Here is a 17,201-nt window from a genome sequence, read left to right as displayed (position 1 = left end):
CTATCCATAGCGGATACACCTCAGGTTGTTTTTAAAGAAGTGAAGTCTTTCTTTCATCATCTCATCCTTTTTTCCAGGATGACGGAAACGACCGTAGCTCGCTGTATTTCCTCCTCTAGGCTGATGACTAATCGTGACATGGGTACAGCTGGCAACCATCAGTGAGCCAAAACCATCGATGAAGAACTCTACAGTCAGAGACAGATATCTGTTTTAGAGCAAAAATCTGCTGGTATCATTTGCAACAGACATGTAGGGATTCAAACATACCTGAATGGGCTACTCTTTGGAGCTTGGGGTCAAATCTCACTTTCTCTACGGCATCAGTACGAGCAAGGAAAAAGTTTAGCACTCCACTGACATGAAAGCATCCTGGGTGACCAGGAAGTGGCTGGAACCTTCCTGCAGATTTTCTGTAAAGGCAACCCCCCTCAATTTCATTTCCCTCTTCATACAAGACAGTGAAGGAGAGCCGACTTCCTTTCATGGCTCCACCCAGCTGTTAAAGACAGATATGAAAGAGCTGATCAGTTACTAATCTGTGACTATCAGCATACACCTCCCAACATCTGTTTCAAACAAGAAACAGTAATCCATGCACCAAAAGGGTAGACAAATGGAAAAAAGAGGTTAGACGTGGCAAAACGTGGCAAAATTGGCTTATAGTGTCAAATATTGGCAAAAAAAAAAAAAATGGCTGAAAGTTGAAAAAAAGTGGCAAACTGGGTTATCGGTGGCGAAAAGTGGTGGAAATAGGATAAAAATTGCAAAGGAAGTGCAAAAAGGTCAAATGTGGCAAAAAGTGACTTAATTTGCTAAAAATGGCAGAAAGTGGCACAAAATGGTTAAAAGTGGGGTAATAGATTCTAAGTTGAGATAAGTGGCAAAAAGAGGTTTTAAAAGACAAAATGTGTCAAAAATGTTGTGAAACTGGGTTATCAGTGGCAAAATGTGGAAGAAATGTGCTAAAGGTTCCACAGAAAAAAGGGCAACAAACTGGCAAAAATTGGTTTAAAGTGGTAGAAAGGTATTACAACTGGCAAAACAGTGGTAAAATGGGATAAATGTGACAAATGTTGGTAAAAAATGACAAAAAAAAAAAAAAAATGCCAAAAATAGAAGTTAAAAGTGGCAAAAAACAAACAAACAGGCAAGACAGTGGGCTAAAAGTGGCTAAAATAATTTTGAAGTGGTAAAAATTGGTGAAAAAAAAATGGCAAAAGTGGGCAGAAAGTGGAAGAAAGGTGTTTAACTTGCAGGACAGTGTTAAAAATAGGTTAAGGGTGGCAAATATTGTTGAAAATTGGATAAAAGTGGCAAAAAAATGTGGTGACAATGGGTTAAGGCAAAAACTGGCTTGGATGGGCCAAAGGCTGCAAAAATAGTAGCTAGAAGTTTAAAGTGGCAAGAAGTTGCAAAATGGGCCAAAACTGGCATTGAAGTGGCTAAATGGATTTCAAATGGCAAAAAGAGCTTAAAGTGGCAATATGGAATTTAAAAAAGGGCAACAAACAGGCTGAAATTGGTTTAAAGTGGTAAAAAGGTGTTAAAACTGGGAAGACAGTGGTAAAAATGTGTCAGAGGTGGCAAATTTTGAAAAAAAAAAAGGTGAAAAATGGCAAAAAAAGAGGTTAAACGTGGCCAAAATTGGCAAAATGAAAGGAGATAAATATCTAAAGGAGATATTTTTATTAAACGTGCCAAAAAAAAAAAAAAGAAGTGTAAATGAGTAAGGGCAGAAACTGGCTTATGGTAGAAAAGTTGCAAAAAAAGTAGCAAGAAGGAGTTAGAAGTGGCAAAATGGGCTAAAACTGGCATCAAAGTGGCTAAATGCATTTTACATTGCAAAAAGTGGCAGTATGTGGCAAATGGAGTTTAAAAAAGGATAACAAAGTGGCAAAATATGGTGAAAATGTGTTAAAAGTGGCACAAAACATGGTGAAATTAGGTTAAAAGTGGCACAGTTAAACAACATCAGACCCAGTGATAACTTGAGGTAACTGTTAGCCAGGACGCCAGCACCAATACCACTGGTCCGACACTCATGCATCTGACATCCTAAATAAATCACATCTGGGAAGCGCCCATTCACTGGGCTTTTCAGGGGCCTTGCCACTTCCATGGGCTGGCCTGACTAAACGTGTTTCATTCTTACCACATCTAAGTCTGGAACTGCCTCCATCACTTCCACCATCTTCTCTATCTTCGTATTCTCTGTGAACTCGAAATCATCATCCACCCACAGGAAGTACTTGGTTGTTACCTGGGAGACTGCAAGGTTCCTGCCTGCGAACCAGCCCTGAAAAATAAAATCAAAGAACACGTTCTGTAGCCTTCATTTGAGTTGATAATTGAAACCTGTGCAAATGGGCCTGATGGTGAAGGGCAGTCATAGCAGGCCTCATTTTAGCTCTATGAGAATGGAGATTAGTTGCGTCTGTTCTGGACTGTCTGGGCTGTGAGCCATCAGCTGTATCATCCTGCCAACCGTCACTGCAAATCTGTAGAAGACAGCCTGTGATTCCTAATTGTTAACAGGGTGAGGAAATGGTCTTCTAGGGGTGTCATCTTCTCAGGACCCTCACTTTGCAGCCTGTCTCTGACATCCCCCATTACATGGAACTTGGCCTTTAGTTTGAAGATGGTATTAGGGCTCACTTCAAACTATGCATTTGCAGAAAAGATTTGGCAGAATTTTCATGGGTGCAACCCACATACTCAGCTTTGCTGCTCATACCCCATGTTCCCTATAAATGTGACACCATTTAAAAGGGAAAAAAACAGGCTTTCCAATGGTAAATGATATAATGCCAAGTAGCTTGTCACAAAAAATAAATAATCTTCATTTGTTCAGCATTCATGTTTGTTTACCTGCGCAGGAGGCATGATGTAGTGTTGGATGTTCTCTCCAGTCACCTTCTGTGGCTCCAAGCTGTCATCTGCAATGATGATGGTGATTTTGCTGTAGAACTTACGGATGCTGCTCAACAACACCCTGAGTTTTGAGTACCGAAGAAACGTCTTGGTGATGATGGTGACTTGAGAATTGATATCTGAGAAAAAGGAGGAAAAAGTGCAAAACAACAGAATGAACAATAAGACAGTCTAAAGATCAAGACTAATGCTAGAAAAAGTAAAAAAAAAAAAAGTATCCCTATAATTGACTATTACCATGCCCCATGTCATACAGCACTGGAACTGGCGGCTCTCTGATGGTAATGGGAAACACGGCTTCATGGTTCTCGAATGTGAATAACACTGGAAAAGAGAAAACAAAAGCTGGGTTTTATTGGCACATAACGACATCAAGGAAAATAATTTTATCCCACACAAAGAAAAAATAATACTTCTTTAGTTAGTAATTTTATTCATTGTAGTTGGACATTGTTACTCCTTCTTACATTTAAACTGAAAAAAAAAAAAAAAACCACAAGAAACATATAGGGCACCAAAACAACTTAGCGGTTAACATGAAAATATCAAGCTTCATTATAAAAAGTGTGAGATCTAAAATGCAGTTAATCATAAATATACCAATATTTATAAATAGAACCAAGACAGCTTTAGGTGCCAGCCCAATTGGACATGAAAAAGGAAGATAAAAAAGGCCAACCCATCTTTACATTTTTTCATCAGTTCATCCAGAGGAATGTGTGCTCTTTTGTTATCATTTCAATAGATGAATGAGATGTAGTGTACCACCATAACTTTCAGTGTATGACACAGGGTTTTACGAACAGACCCTTTGGTGTATGAGACCTGCTTTACTTCTATAACTTTCGGAGTATGACACGGCTTTACTACCCTGTAATGCACGTTTACTACTGCAACTTTTAGTGTATGAGACAATGAGACACACTTTTACGACAATAACTTTAAGAGTAGTATTCAGAAGTTTACTAGAATAACTGTCAGAGCATAACTAGAAGGGAAGTATACACTGTTTTACTACCTTAGATTTTGGTGAATGAGACACTGTTTTACTACCTTAGTTTTTGGAGAATTAGATACTTTTTACTTCCTTTGTTTTGGTGTATGAGACACTGTTAAACTAACTTTGATTTTGGTGGATGAGAGACTGTTTTATTACCTTAGATTTGGTTAAAGAGACACTCTTTTACTATCTTAGATTTTGGTGAATGAGACACTGTTTGACTACCTAAGATTTTGGTGAATAAGACACTGTTAGTATCTAACATATGGTGAATGAGACACTGTTTTACTACCATGGAGTTAGGTCAATGAGACACTGTTTTACAATCATAGCTTTTGGTGAATTGCACACTGTTTTACTACCATAGAGTTTGCTGAATGAGACACTGTTTTCCTTCTATAAATGTTGGTAAATGAGACACTGTTTACCTACTGTAACTTTTGGTGAATGACACTGTTTTACTACCATAGATTTTGGTCGATGAGACACTGTTTTACTACCATAACTTTTGGTAATTGAGACACTGTTTCACTACCTTAGATTTTGGTGAATTGAGACACTGTTTTACTAACTTACATTTTGGTGAATGAGACACTGTTTACCTTAGCTATTGGTGAATAAGACACTGTTTTACTACCATAGATTTTGGTGAATTGAGACACTGTTTTACTACCATATCGCATACTAAGAGTAAGAGATATGGTTTTACCACCATAACTTCTGGTGTTTGAGACAACGTTTACCATCATAGCTTGCGGTTTACGGGACTTGCTTTTGGTATCAGAGCTTTAAGTATGACACAGTTTTATCAGAATAACCATAACAAACTACAGAAAATGACTGTGGAAAAGTTCTAGAGCCATCATTTAAAATCAGCTGGCTGTGGCTCTGTAGGTAGATTTGGTTGTCTCTGAGCTGTAAAGTTATTGGTTCATTCGCCAGCTCTTACAGTCACATATTGATGTATCTTTGAGCAAGACACTTAACCCCAATTTTCTCCCACTGCTCAAGTTCCTTTACTATTTTACATTTACATAAAGGTACAAACCTCTGAAACTTTTTAACCTATCAAATGCATTTAATGTCAGATAGTCCAGTTTCAACCTTAGACCTGGGTGTCTGGTCCACATTTCTTTTTAATCAAGACTTCTTGCATTGCACGTTTACCCATAAAGATAATTTTCCTTCTTGTTGCATACTCACCAAGGTCTCCGGTGTTTACATGGTAGATGGTGCTCGTATATGTCACTGTTGTCAGCAGGTAGCTGAAGTTATGTTTGTTGTTAGACTCAATAATCAGCTCATTCGTACCAGTACCTGTGGGTAAAATATAACACATCTTTTTAGCTAGTGTATCCATGAAATTCCTCAGTATTAGCCTCAGTGAATGTGATATTATGTCAAACCTTTGATTGTCCTTGATTAAAGATTTGAAAAAAGGGTGCAGTGGCCAACCATTTTATATCATATACACCTTGTTGGGAATCTACAAGGTTGAATCAACAAGTGTTACACCCCCCCTGCACAATAGAGGTTAAGTCACCATCAGTGGAAATGGATCATACGTTCACCATTTTTCATGGAACTATCATGGTTTTGACTGACTCATATGGAGTACAGAGATGTGACAAATGATTTGCTTTCATATATTCAGTCTCTATCATGATAACTGTGGGGTTTTCCATGTAACAGAAAAAAATCATAGTCTTATACTGTTAGTGTTTCAGTGACAAACAATACCTTACCAACAACGTTAACATGTTCCGGTGGAGCTTTAGTGGTCAGCACTCCTTTGGTCACCTTTAAGGTTACCTGGAGTTGACAAACACATGGCACAGTTTTCTTTGATCAATTATCACAATGAATATAAATATCTTAAAAACTTAGTTTCAAGACAGCAGGGCATAAGTGAGAACCTGCAAACCTACAAAAATGCAGGTGGATTTCAGCAGTGTCTTGCACCACAGTGTCTTTTCTATACCTACTGGAATAACCTACAATGAGAAATGTCCAAAAAAAAAACAGACTTTAAGTGGATGCCTTGCCTTCCTGCAAAGAAACAGCAAACCAAGCTGGAGCAAAAAAAAAAAAAAAAAAAAAAAAAAAAAAAAAAAAGACAATATTTTATGAGAGGTGCCTCCAAGATGTGCCACCTGAAGCTGAAGCTGAAACTTTACACGTTTTTGAAGTAGCAGTAAACCTTTAAACAAAGAAGTTTGCATGTGGGTGAGTGAGTGTGAGCAGGCCGTCATGCAGATTTGGCTGGACCCTGACAGCCCTAGAGAATGAGCCCTCTCCAGTTGTGATTTATTGATGGTATCAGTGCATGCATGTAGGATCAGAAGCACTGGTGCTAGTGTCTGGGCTATTAGCTGATGTTGGAACTGGAAACTGTGTCAAGTGATTACAAGGTTCTGGTACTGAAATTATCTATTTGTGACACTTTTTAACCACTTTTCCCACCAATTTTCCCACCAATTTTGCCACAATTATTTGCCCCTTTTCATCAATTTTCACCCATTTCTGCCTTTTTTTTTTGCCAAATTTTAACCCCTTTTCATCACGTTTTCTGCCAATTCTTACCATTTTTAACTCATTTATGCAAATGGGTAACGGGTGATTTCTGAAAAAGATTTACAGATAAGCACATTGTATAATTATAATGTGAAGATGAGAGCTTTAAAATTGCTTAATTAAAGCTGCATGTATGATATAGTTAAGGACAGGGTCCAAAACTAACACTCGCCACTCACCAGTTATGGGTAGATTTTGTCTCTGGCTGGTAAATTTTTAAGACCACTCGCCACTCTAGTGAGTTATTATTGTTCACGTAGTTGCGTCAGTCATGATGTCATTCACAGCGCGCAGAGGTGGATAGCTGGTTGTTACTGTAGCCGTACCTCTTCGCAGTGTTGTCAACATAGGGACTTTGTCGCTATATTAGCAGGTTTTCAGACCCCTCTAGCGACTCTTTCAAAAAAGCGATTAGCAACAAATCTAGCAACTTTTTCTGGTGTTACTGGAGACTTTGGGAGACTCTGACATGAACGCACGTATCGTTGTAGCGCCTCTAGAGCAGTGGGGTGCTGCCGTGGGCCCCTTCCTGCCCCAAAGCACTGAAAGGCAGCCCACTCCTCGCGCAGCAGTCCCTCTCAGCTGCGGTTAGAGCAGGAGATGCTCACGCCCCCATGTCCAGACTACAGATTAACCGCACTGTGAAGGCGCCTTGATAGTTTTTCTCATTGTCTCTTTTTAGTCCATTTAGATTGTTAATGAAGACTGTATACAAAAAAAAAAAAATTGATTTGTTGTAGGCTCCTAAGTGGACCATAAGGTTAAAACTAAACCAAACGTAAGAAAACTAAACTTCTAAGAAAACTAGAACAATACATAAATAATAAACCAAAAATAAAATTTAAAGTAACTCTGTTAGAGTATCTCTTGAGTCATTTTGCCTAGCCCAGATAAAGGATGGTTGGAATTGTGATGTTATAAAAACAAGAATCAACAGAAGCAAGTTCATTTGTTGTTCTACACATAATAAGTGTCTTTTAACTCACTTTTTGTCTCTTTTAGCATACATTATTGCTAGTATTAGTGCATACTATTAAAATATTGACTGAGAATCGCATACAAGACTCAAATGACATGTTAAATAATACTGATAGCAAATTACAACACTTAATAGCAATTTTTATTTGGTTGGCTGGTAAAATATCTGCCTGGCTGGTAAAAAAATTCACTTAACAGCCAGCCTGGCTGGTAAGTGAAAAAGTTAGTTTTGGACTCTGGTTAAAGACAATGTTAAAGCCTGACTTTGTGTTTGTATGTGTGTGTGTAGTACTCCCAAGTTGCTATGGTAACGAATGCCTGTATGACATCACAGCTGAGATCACAGCTAATTAGTCGCGCCTGTTGGGTTCAGTTAAAGTGAGCTCAGAAAAACAGGGTTGAAAGGTCAGAACATGCACTCAAACAACGTCAATTTAAGCTTTAGTTGTGAAGGCTAGCAGAAAACCAAAGATATTATGAGAATCAGCAGAAGTTGCTGAACGCGGTGATATGTTTTTTTATGTCTGGAAAGTGAAAAATCATGCTTCAAGAGTTAGTTAAAAAAGTGGTTTAGAAAGCTTGCACTGAGGAATCTTTGTTCAACAATAGTATTGCTGCAGATGGACAGCTGAAGGGGTGTCGGCTATGCTTTGAAGATTACTGTGTCAAAATCATTGATCAAATCTTTTTTGTGTGCAAGAGGAGATGTGTGGCTACGTTTTGCTGTTCATCATATAACTGTGGACCAAATATTTTTTCAGGAGAGCAGTTTGTTTAGGAAGTTCTCCCTCTATTTCACACAACTTCTGTGCTCTGAAGTGTGACATCATCACTCTAAGGCTCTTCATTTACTCCCACTGTAAACGTCTGAGAGAGCTCAAATATTCATGAAGTTTGATCAGTGATTATAAGAAATCTGTAAAAGATATCAAAATTGTGAATCATTCCTAAATAGCTGAAGAGTTTGTCTATGTTTTAAAGCAAAAATTAAGTCGGTATGTGGAAGTGAGCTGAAGTAATAAGCCTTAGAAGTTGAAACAGTTTTAGAGAATTTAAAGAGGTGGCCCATCTGAAATAATGTAATTTTAGTTTTAGAGAATGCAAAATAGTTGAAAAATTTTAAATAGCATCAAAAAGTATTGAGATGAACTGAAAAGAGCACAAGAAGCTGAAGAGTATGATAGAATAGTGAAAATAGCCCAAAGATTGCCAAAGTTATGAGGAGTTGAAAAAAGCGCAAATGTTCAGAAAAGCCCCATTCATTTGAACAGGAAAAAATTGGAAGAAAAAGTTAAATATATCAAAAATCATAAAAGTTAGAAATGAGAAAAGTCATAGCCATCATGTCCCTAAAAGAGCTGAATAGAATGGTATTTGAATGATGAGTATAGCTCAAAGAGCAAGAGAGGAGATAGGCGTCAAAAAACGTACGGAAAAAACGAAATGGCCGACGCAAATATCAGCAGTGTGGATGCTCAGCATCCCCACAAATTAGCTTAACTTTAGAATATACCATGATTTCGCCAACTCCTTAATCCCCCCTTATGGGCTGCCTTGTGTGAGAGCTCAATAGAAGCCAAGAGAGAGGAGGTGAAGAGAGAGAGTCTTATTAATCAGTCCTGGATGGTGCTCATCTTTCTGAATTACTTAAAAGGCCACAAAATGTGTTTTCTTCATTAAGTGTACAATGCTACAGTGGATGCTTGTAGAAATCTATGGAATATGACGATAGTGTGATTAATTTGCATTAAAATGTTAAATACAAAACTTTTCAAGAATTGAATTAATTAAAATAAATGCATTCTTTTGACAGACATATGTAAAATATATTGATACAAACCCTGTAGCTCTTTCTTTCTTCTGCATGAAGCTGCAAACCTGAAAAAAAAAAAAAAAAAATACAATCAGCACTTCAGTCAGAAAGATTAAAAAAAAAAGAAAACACAGATATACAAATGCATATTGGTCTGCTTTATGATTGTAATTTTCACTCTTTTTTTTCTGTAAACTTTCATTGAAAATGTTTGTGAACAATAACCAGATAGCAACATAGTGTTTCTGTTAGCCGGTCTTTACTGGTCTTTGTCGTTTCACAAGCAATCGGTGGCAGATAAAGATATCAACAGCCAAAATGTCAGGCTGAAAAAATATGCCAACAGGGACCAACAAGTAAAATTTACCCAATATTAGATTAAACTGATTTTCATGAATAGCACAGATCAAGAGTATTATTCAACCACGCACAATGAACAAGTCATTGACCACAGAAAGAGAACTAGACCACAGTCGGATGATGATCCATCACATCCAAAACTGTTTTAGGATTGAGTACTCATTTATTAACTTCTCCAATATCAAATTATTCTTCACTCCAAGCACTGAGCATATCTATTGACATTTCACACTCTTGAAACTCTTTTTGTGCCTGTAGTATTTATCTTGAAGGTTGATATGATTTGTGATTAAGCAGTGCAGCAGAAGAGAGAAGGTGGGAAGGGAAAATCAATGACAACATTTGGGGTAAATTTTACCCGCGTGGTGGTTCTAAGTATAAATGGCCATTTATACAATTTGGTTTTATGAGAATAATCTTTTTTGACTCCTTCACTTGGGTAATTCTACCCACACTGGCCCAGATGCTGACCCTGGGTGGGGAAGGTGTCTTTGGCCCAGGTGAAGGGGTATGTGTAGGTGAGTGGACTGGAAGATCGACAGGCTGCTTGGTGCAGCATCTGCAGTAGTGCAGACGTTGTACTGTACCGTTGTGGTGAAGAGGAAGCTGAGTTGTAAGGCAAAACTCAATTTACCGGTCGATCTTCATACCAACTCTCACCTATGAACATGAACTGTGGGTAATGACTGAAAGAATAAGACCATGGGTTAAAGCTGTTGAAATGAGATACCTCAGGAGGGTGTCTGGCCTCAGCCTTAGAGATAAGGTTGAGGAGCTTTAACATCCAGAGAGATGTCGAAGTAGGGCCCCTGCTCCTTCACATTGGAAAGAGCCAGTTAAGATTCTGGCATCTGATCAGGATGCCTCCTGGTTGCCTCCCTGTGGAGGTCTTCCAGGCACAAACAACTGGAAGGAGACCCTGTAAAGCCACATTATGTAATAACGCGGCATTATGTAATAACTCTAACCATAGGACGTAGTGTGGGCTCCAAGGTATGCCCTACCCAACTACCTTGCCCTAACTCTAACCGCTTAGTGGCTTAGAAAATGCGGTGTTATTACATGATGGATGGAAAATCTATTACATTATTACATAATGTGGTGTTACAGACCCTGAGGTAGACTCAGGACTCACTGGAGGGATTATATATCTCTTCTGACCTGGGAAGCCTCAGAATCCCTGAGGGAAACCTGGAAAATGTTGCTGGAGAGAGATGTCTGGGTTGCAGAAGAAAATGGATGGATTGATGGATCATTTATGACACCAGGTGCCGCAAAATCAACTTTTAGGAAAAGAAAGTGACTGAGACTTTTTTTTAATCAATTCAAAGTTAGACACACCAGTCTGTTTTATGGTTAAATGTAAGCTACTGGTCACAGATGGCTATCTACAGCAAATGTCTGGTAGTTGTTCTAGATGGCTATAATTCTTGAGGACTTCTAGGCATTTTTGCCGGAGACAAAAAGTCTAGTAGAAACTCTGGACCAACATACCTGGTATAACGGTGGGGGTCAGAGGTCGTACAGTGAAGCCCTGGATGGGGTAATGTAGAGGAGAGTTGGGAGCAGCAAACAGCAGTTTAGACAAAACAGATTGTGTCCTGTGTGAGGAGAGCGGTAATAAATGTGGGTACTTTATGGTTATCTTTGTAAAGTTATCTATCACTTTATTTGGCACATCTGTTCAACTTTATTTAATACTAATATCTAATCAGCCAACAACATGCCAGCAGTAGAGCTGAGTACTGTTTGGGATTTTTCTCATACTAAATCAATACTTTCTAAACAGAGTTAACTAAATGGTGCCTGAATTGCTACTTTTTAGAGAAGAAAGGGTTTGTGGGAGAATGAAAGCTGTCTGGGTATTGTAAATTATCCCCTGAAATATTGAGAGGCATCTGGGTGCAGACCTCTATAGTGGGGTGTTTTGGGCTCATCTGTTGCAGACCTCTACAATGGGGCGGCCTCGACTGTGGGTTGGGAAGTGACATATTAACCTGTGTTGAGTATTTCCTTAGTTTGTGGTGTGTTATTTTGATTTTAACCCCTCCCTTCAACCCTAACCTTTAGGCCTTGGGTGCCTAAACCTAACCCTCTTTGGGTTTTCCTTAGTTTGTGGTGTTGACTGTCAAGGACTGCAGTCAGATCCTCTTGGAAGTATCTTTTAAAGATGCCAGTAGGACGTAAGATAAGGAAAGGAAACCAGTCTAACTTTGTTAAGAGGCTCAAAAAAAAAAAAAAATTCATACACCGGTGTTCTGTATGAGATGGTCAATAAAGTAAATGATGAATGATTATTTCCTTGGTAGGAAAATGCAAGCAGAGCAGAGACATTACTCCAGACAGCAAAATGAAGACATTCATGCTGAGCTGAAAAAAAGTGAGTGCAGAGAAATCACACAAATTCTATTTTGTGCCTTTCATTTGGGTTAACAGGTGTTAATGTATTAATATCTGTGTTGTTATTCGGTCTGGTAGGTATCTGATGCATTGGCACCAGTACCTGTTGGTATCATAATTCAATACTGATGAAGACGATGGGGATCAAAGCAAGCATCAAAGGTGATTTATTGGATGTGCTAATTCAAATGATGTTGCAGAAATTGTGACTCATAAGACCAGCTGACCTGTTTCCATCTGGACCTTCACAAACAAGAACATTTAGTTGATTTGTTGTATTGTTTAAAATGTGATTTATAACACTTATTCTGTTTTGTCGAGTTGGCTTGATTTGAGTTTGAGTTTGAGGATCTTTTTTCCTGATCTAAATGCAGCCTATTCTGAATTCATGAGTCCACTAGGTGGCACTGTAACTCACAACTTCCTGTAAGTTACTACATGGGCATGTTAGACTTGCTAGTGATAAAACATGTAATTTATTGGGAAAACGTCTTCATAGAGGATTGTTATGAACTGACCTTCCAACATGCACACGCTTCTCGTGACAAACATCAGGACCCTGCTTGATATGACTTTAGTTGCCAGTAAAGAAAAAAATCTATCTGCCATGTCAAAACCATTCTCTGCATTTCCACATATGTTTCAACAAAGTTTTGGAAACATTCCTCAGAGATTTTGGTCCATAGTGACATGACAGAGTTGCAGCAGATTTGTCAGCTGCACATCCATGATGTGAATCTCCAGTTTCACCACATCCCAAAGGTGCTCTATACTGGATTGAGATCTAGTGACTGTGGAGGCCACTAGAGTACAGAAAACTCATTGTCATGTTCAAAAAAACTATCTGAGACAATGTGAGCTTTGTGACATGGTGCATTATCCTGCCCATCTGCTTCAATGTCTGATGTGTTGTGTGTTCAGAGATGGTATTATGAATACCTTGGTTGTAATGAGTGGTTGTTTGAGTTACTGTTACCTTTATATCATGTTGAACCAGTCTGCCCATTCTCAACAATGCATTTCCATCCACATAACTGCGACTCACAATGAATTTTTCCTTTTTTCAGACCATTTTCTGTAAAACCCAGAGATGGTTGTGCTTGAAAATCCCAGTCGATCAGCAGCTTCTTAAATACTCAGACCAGCCCGTCTGGCACCAACAACCACATCACATTCAAAGTCACTTAAATCCCCTTTCTTCATAGCTGATTAGCTATGTGTGTTGACAAGCAATTAAACAAGTGTACCTAATAAAGTGGCCTGTGCAAGCTATCCTGAAGGAACGCTTACACGAACAGTGAGTGGAGAAATAAGGAGACATCCAATCATTTGTTGTCCCATTTCAGAAAATTCTAGATCAACCCACTACCTGGCTTTGTGCTTTTGAAACTCCTTGGCTCGGCGGCTTTTCAGCTCCTTGTACTCATCTGTGGGGAAGCGGTGCTCGAAGAATGTAGAGTGATCGACACAAGTGCACGAATTGTAAGGTCTAGGTGGCATTGCCCTGTGAGAAAGAAGGTTATAAACATGTCAAGATTGTCTCAGTTCTGTGCTCCCCTTTTTCATTTAAAAAAAAAAATCAAAACAGAGGTAGTTTTTTTTAACGAGCTGAATCCAGCCAACCATCCTCTACCTCTGCTGGATTCCCAGACCTAGCTAAGGTGATGGAGTGTTAGTACTTGCGCATGTATTTCTATTGGCACTTGCCCACTGCCATCAAAAACTATAAAAGATGGATGTAGTGTCAGTGATGTCCCTAACTGGTTTCTGAAGCGCCCTTCTGAAGCCCTTCCGGTGGGGTGGGGGGAAGGGGGGGGGGTGAACCTCCTGGGCATGCTTGTCAGACCAGTCTTGCAATTAATTATGCATGACTCAATCCCCTTGTTTTCATGTACGAATGTTTACAGAGCCATGACGTTAATCAGTAATTTCTTGATGATATCTTACATGCCTGTGAGACTCCCCCTCAATAATGTTTCATAAAATGCTTGAGAAAAACGAATGACTTTTGTGGTCAGTTCTGGAGGGACTGTATAACAGCATCCTATCCAAGCTAACAGTCTGCTAAGTGGCTAACAGGTTGTTTTCTAGTTTTCATTAGCCTACGCTGTTGCTGGGTGGACTGAAATTACTCCTTTAGTCAAGAACAAGTGACCAGCAAGGCTGGACAGATCTACATAAACCACATATCCAAATCTTCAGTGAGGGGGCAACTTGAAGATGAAAAGAGCAGAGGCTGTGAGGAAGCTGAAGAGGCTGTTGAGGCTCTCAGTGTTGTGCTGCTCCAGGTCTCTGCCCTTTCATCATCAGTCTGGTTGTTTCTCCAGGTCTCTGCCCTTTCATCATCAGTCTGGTTGTTTCTCCAGGTCTCTGCCCTTTCATCATCAGTCTGGTTGTTTCTCCAGGTCTCTGCCCTGTCATCATCAGTCTGGTTGTTTCTCCAGGTCTCTGCCCTGCCATCATCAGTCTGGTTGTTTCTCCAGGTCTCTGCCCTGCCATCATCAGTCTGGTTGTTTCTCCAGGTCTCTGCCCTGTCATCATCAGTCTGGTTCTGCTCCAGAGATTGGTTGATTGATTGATGCTGCAAGTTTGCCGTTGAATTAGCTGCACTTAAATATGTTTTGCTAATATCTTCTTTTAACATGGAGATCTGTTGAGTGGACTTCAGAAGACTTAGAAATGATGAAGAAATCAAGGGAGACACTCTGTGACACTATTAAATATCAGTTGAGGTGATAGAGCTAAAGTAGTTTACACAAACATACACAGCAGTCTTACCTTAGACGTGGTGATTCGTCTGTCTTGTAAATATTAGTCATCACCTTGACAGGGTCGGTGTAGGATATGAACATATAAAACACCAGCAGGATGATGACAGCAGAAAGCACCAGCTTCCTATGGCCGAGGCTAAAAGCCATCTGTAGAAAGGTGGGGTGACCAGTTAATGACCTTGTCCCAAAGCTCTTTGACCACAAGTGCGAGGAAATTTCTGTAAAATTTCAGTCAGCCTACCCCTGAAATCTTCCTGGGCTGCTTGTTCAAAGACAAGTGTACGAGGAGAGTGGGGGGGTCTAGGGTGGTCTTTGAATATGTGATATGAAGGATGTGTGCAAGTAAAGTTGATTTGATGTAGCTCCTTTCACAGGAGGTCACAGGTTTATAGCATGTCTCAGGCTATACAAAATCAAACAGGGCCTTTACATATTGCAAAAACAGACATTGCAGTAGTTTTTCTCTCTGTGATACATATTGCAATGTTTTACTTAAAAAGCAATGAAACCAGATTAATGGTTTCATAGTTGAAAGACAAAAGCAAAAGTTTTCACTGGTTTTCACTCATTTTTAAATTCTGACAAAACAGTGTTATGAAACACTGAATATATATGGTGTACTGTCCATTTAAAAATCAGAGATAAATCCTGAATTTGATCCATTACAGGTGCCTAAAGACAGGGCCCAGGTATGAATGATGCCCACAATGGCCTCACCCACCTAACTCTTCAAAACCTTAAGGGCACAAAGGCCAGAGCCAGCCCCAGGTAAAGACAGCATAGGCTAATGCTAGGGGCACCCAATGCTATAGGGGAAGTAAATTCTGGGTTTCTGCCTGTCCAAAATATCCATGGAAATGCTACAAATTTCCCCAATCTTCCAAATAAATTTCCAAGTTTCCATGAAAGTACCAATGGAAAAATTTCTTCCTCAACATCCAATGAAACTCTCCAAAATATACAAACGTATCTGCAAAATTTCCTTAAATACTTGCAAATGTCCAAGCAAATGACCCAAAATGGCATCCAGACAATTTTCTCAAAGGTTTTATAACAAATCTTTTGAATTTCAAAGGACCCCAAAATATTCCTAGAAAATTGCAAATACATGTATACCTTCCAACATGAATACCTAAAATTTTCAAATCAAATTGCACGCCCTGAATTTAGATGAAATTTCAAAATATGACAAACACATTTCCCAAAGTTCCATGGAGAAATTCCAGAAAATTTCTAAATAGAAATCCAAGTTTTCTTGAAAATACCAAAAGCAAACTTCCTTCATAACCTCCAATGAAATTCTCCAAAGTAAACAAAAATATCTCCAAAATATCCATGAAAACACTTGAAATTTCAAAGTAATTTTCCTCAAATGACAGAATCCCCCCCCCCCCAAAAAAAATCCAAACAAATTAATTGGAATTTCAATGAGCATTTTTATAAAGTTCAAAGGACCTTCTCCCGAATATTCACAATCAAATTCCTTAAAATTTGCTAACTAATTTCCACAAAATACCTAAAAATTTCAATGCAAATCAAATTCCCAAAAATTGCCAAAATGTCCATAAAAGTGCTTGAAATTGTCAAGCAAATTGCCTCAAATGAAAGAAAACATCCAAACCTGTTTCTTGAAATTTAAATGAAAATTTGTATGAAGTTCAAAGGACCCTCACCCCAATATTCACAAATTCCCCAAAACTTGCTAATTAATTTCCACAAGGATACCTACAAATTTCAAAGTGATTCCCCAAAATTACACATTTCCTAAACTTCTTTGAAGAAATTCCAGAAAATTTTTCAAATTGAAGAAATTTAAATAATGAATGAATGAATTTTCCCAATAAATTTCCAAGTGTCCATGAAGATATCAAAGGGAGATTTTCTTCAATACCTTCCAGTTAAACTCTCCAAAATATACAAAAATATCTCAGAAGTATCCATTAAAATACTGATCATAGTAAAGTTAGTCCTTGAAAACTATAATGAAGTTTTAACCTGAGTCATAATCATTTTTAGGGCGCACTCACACCAGGCCACCCGCACCGTGCCTGGGCCCATTTGAGCCTAAAATCCAGTATGTTTGACCAGTATGAGCATATTCGTTCCCTGCTTGGGCGCAGCACGCTTCGCAGCCCTGGCATGGAAGGACGGATGCAGGAGCCCTAGCACTGGAATATGACGTAACATGAAGTAACATCAAAAGGACCCACTTCAGAGCAGAGGCAGCAGCTGCACACTAGAGACAGCAGGATTTTTCTTGTGAGATAGATGGAGAACTAATTTATACATTTTGTCTCACTGTATTTCAACAAGTTACAGAGATTTTATCAGAATGATAGAATGATAGACAGAATGATAATGCTATACTATC

General features: G+C 38.8%; 1 protein-coding gene across 1 annotated transcript; it reads right to left on the bottom strand.

The window, feature by feature from the left end:
- Positions 1-14,977, bottom strand: LOC121504305 (beta-1,4 N-acetylgalactosaminyltransferase 2-like). The gene is made up of 12 exons (XM_041779018.1): positions 14,838-14,977; positions 14,237-14,731; positions 13,429-13,563; positions 11,154-11,260; positions 9,327-9,364; positions 5,680-5,746; positions 5,138-5,251; positions 3,172-3,258; positions 2,872-3,053; positions 2,156-2,299; positions 271-499; positions 1-188 (listed from the first exon to the last, which is right to left on the bottom strand). The coding sequence occupies exons 1-12, from the start codon at positions 14,975-14,977 to the stop codon at positions 1-3; spliced, it is 1,926 nt and encodes a 641-aa protein (XP_041634952.1).
- Positions 14,978-17,201: the final 2,224 nt, after the last annotated feature.

Source organism: Cheilinus undulatus, linkage group 22, assembly GCF_018320785.1.
Source record: "Cheilinus undulatus linkage group 22, ASM1832078v1, whole genome shotgun sequence".
NCBI lineage: Eukaryota > Metazoa > Chordata > Actinopteri > Labriformes > Labridae > Cheilinus > Cheilinus undulatus.
This window is presented reverse-complemented; position numbering and strand designations above follow the sequence as displayed.

Coding starts and splice junctions, on each gene's coding strand:
- LOC121504305 (XM_041779018.1), bottom strand. CDS start 14,977: ATGGCTTTTAGCCTCGGCCATAGGAAGCTGGTGCTTTCTGCTGTCATC. Junction 11,261..13,428: donor TTTCAAAAGCACAAAGCCAG/GTAGTGGGTTGA, acceptor CTCCTCACACAG/GACACAATCTGTTTTGTCTA. Junction 500..2,155: donor CAGTTCCAGACTTAGATGTG/GTAAGAATGAAA, acceptor TGTCTTTAACAG/CTGGGTGGAGCCATGAAAGG.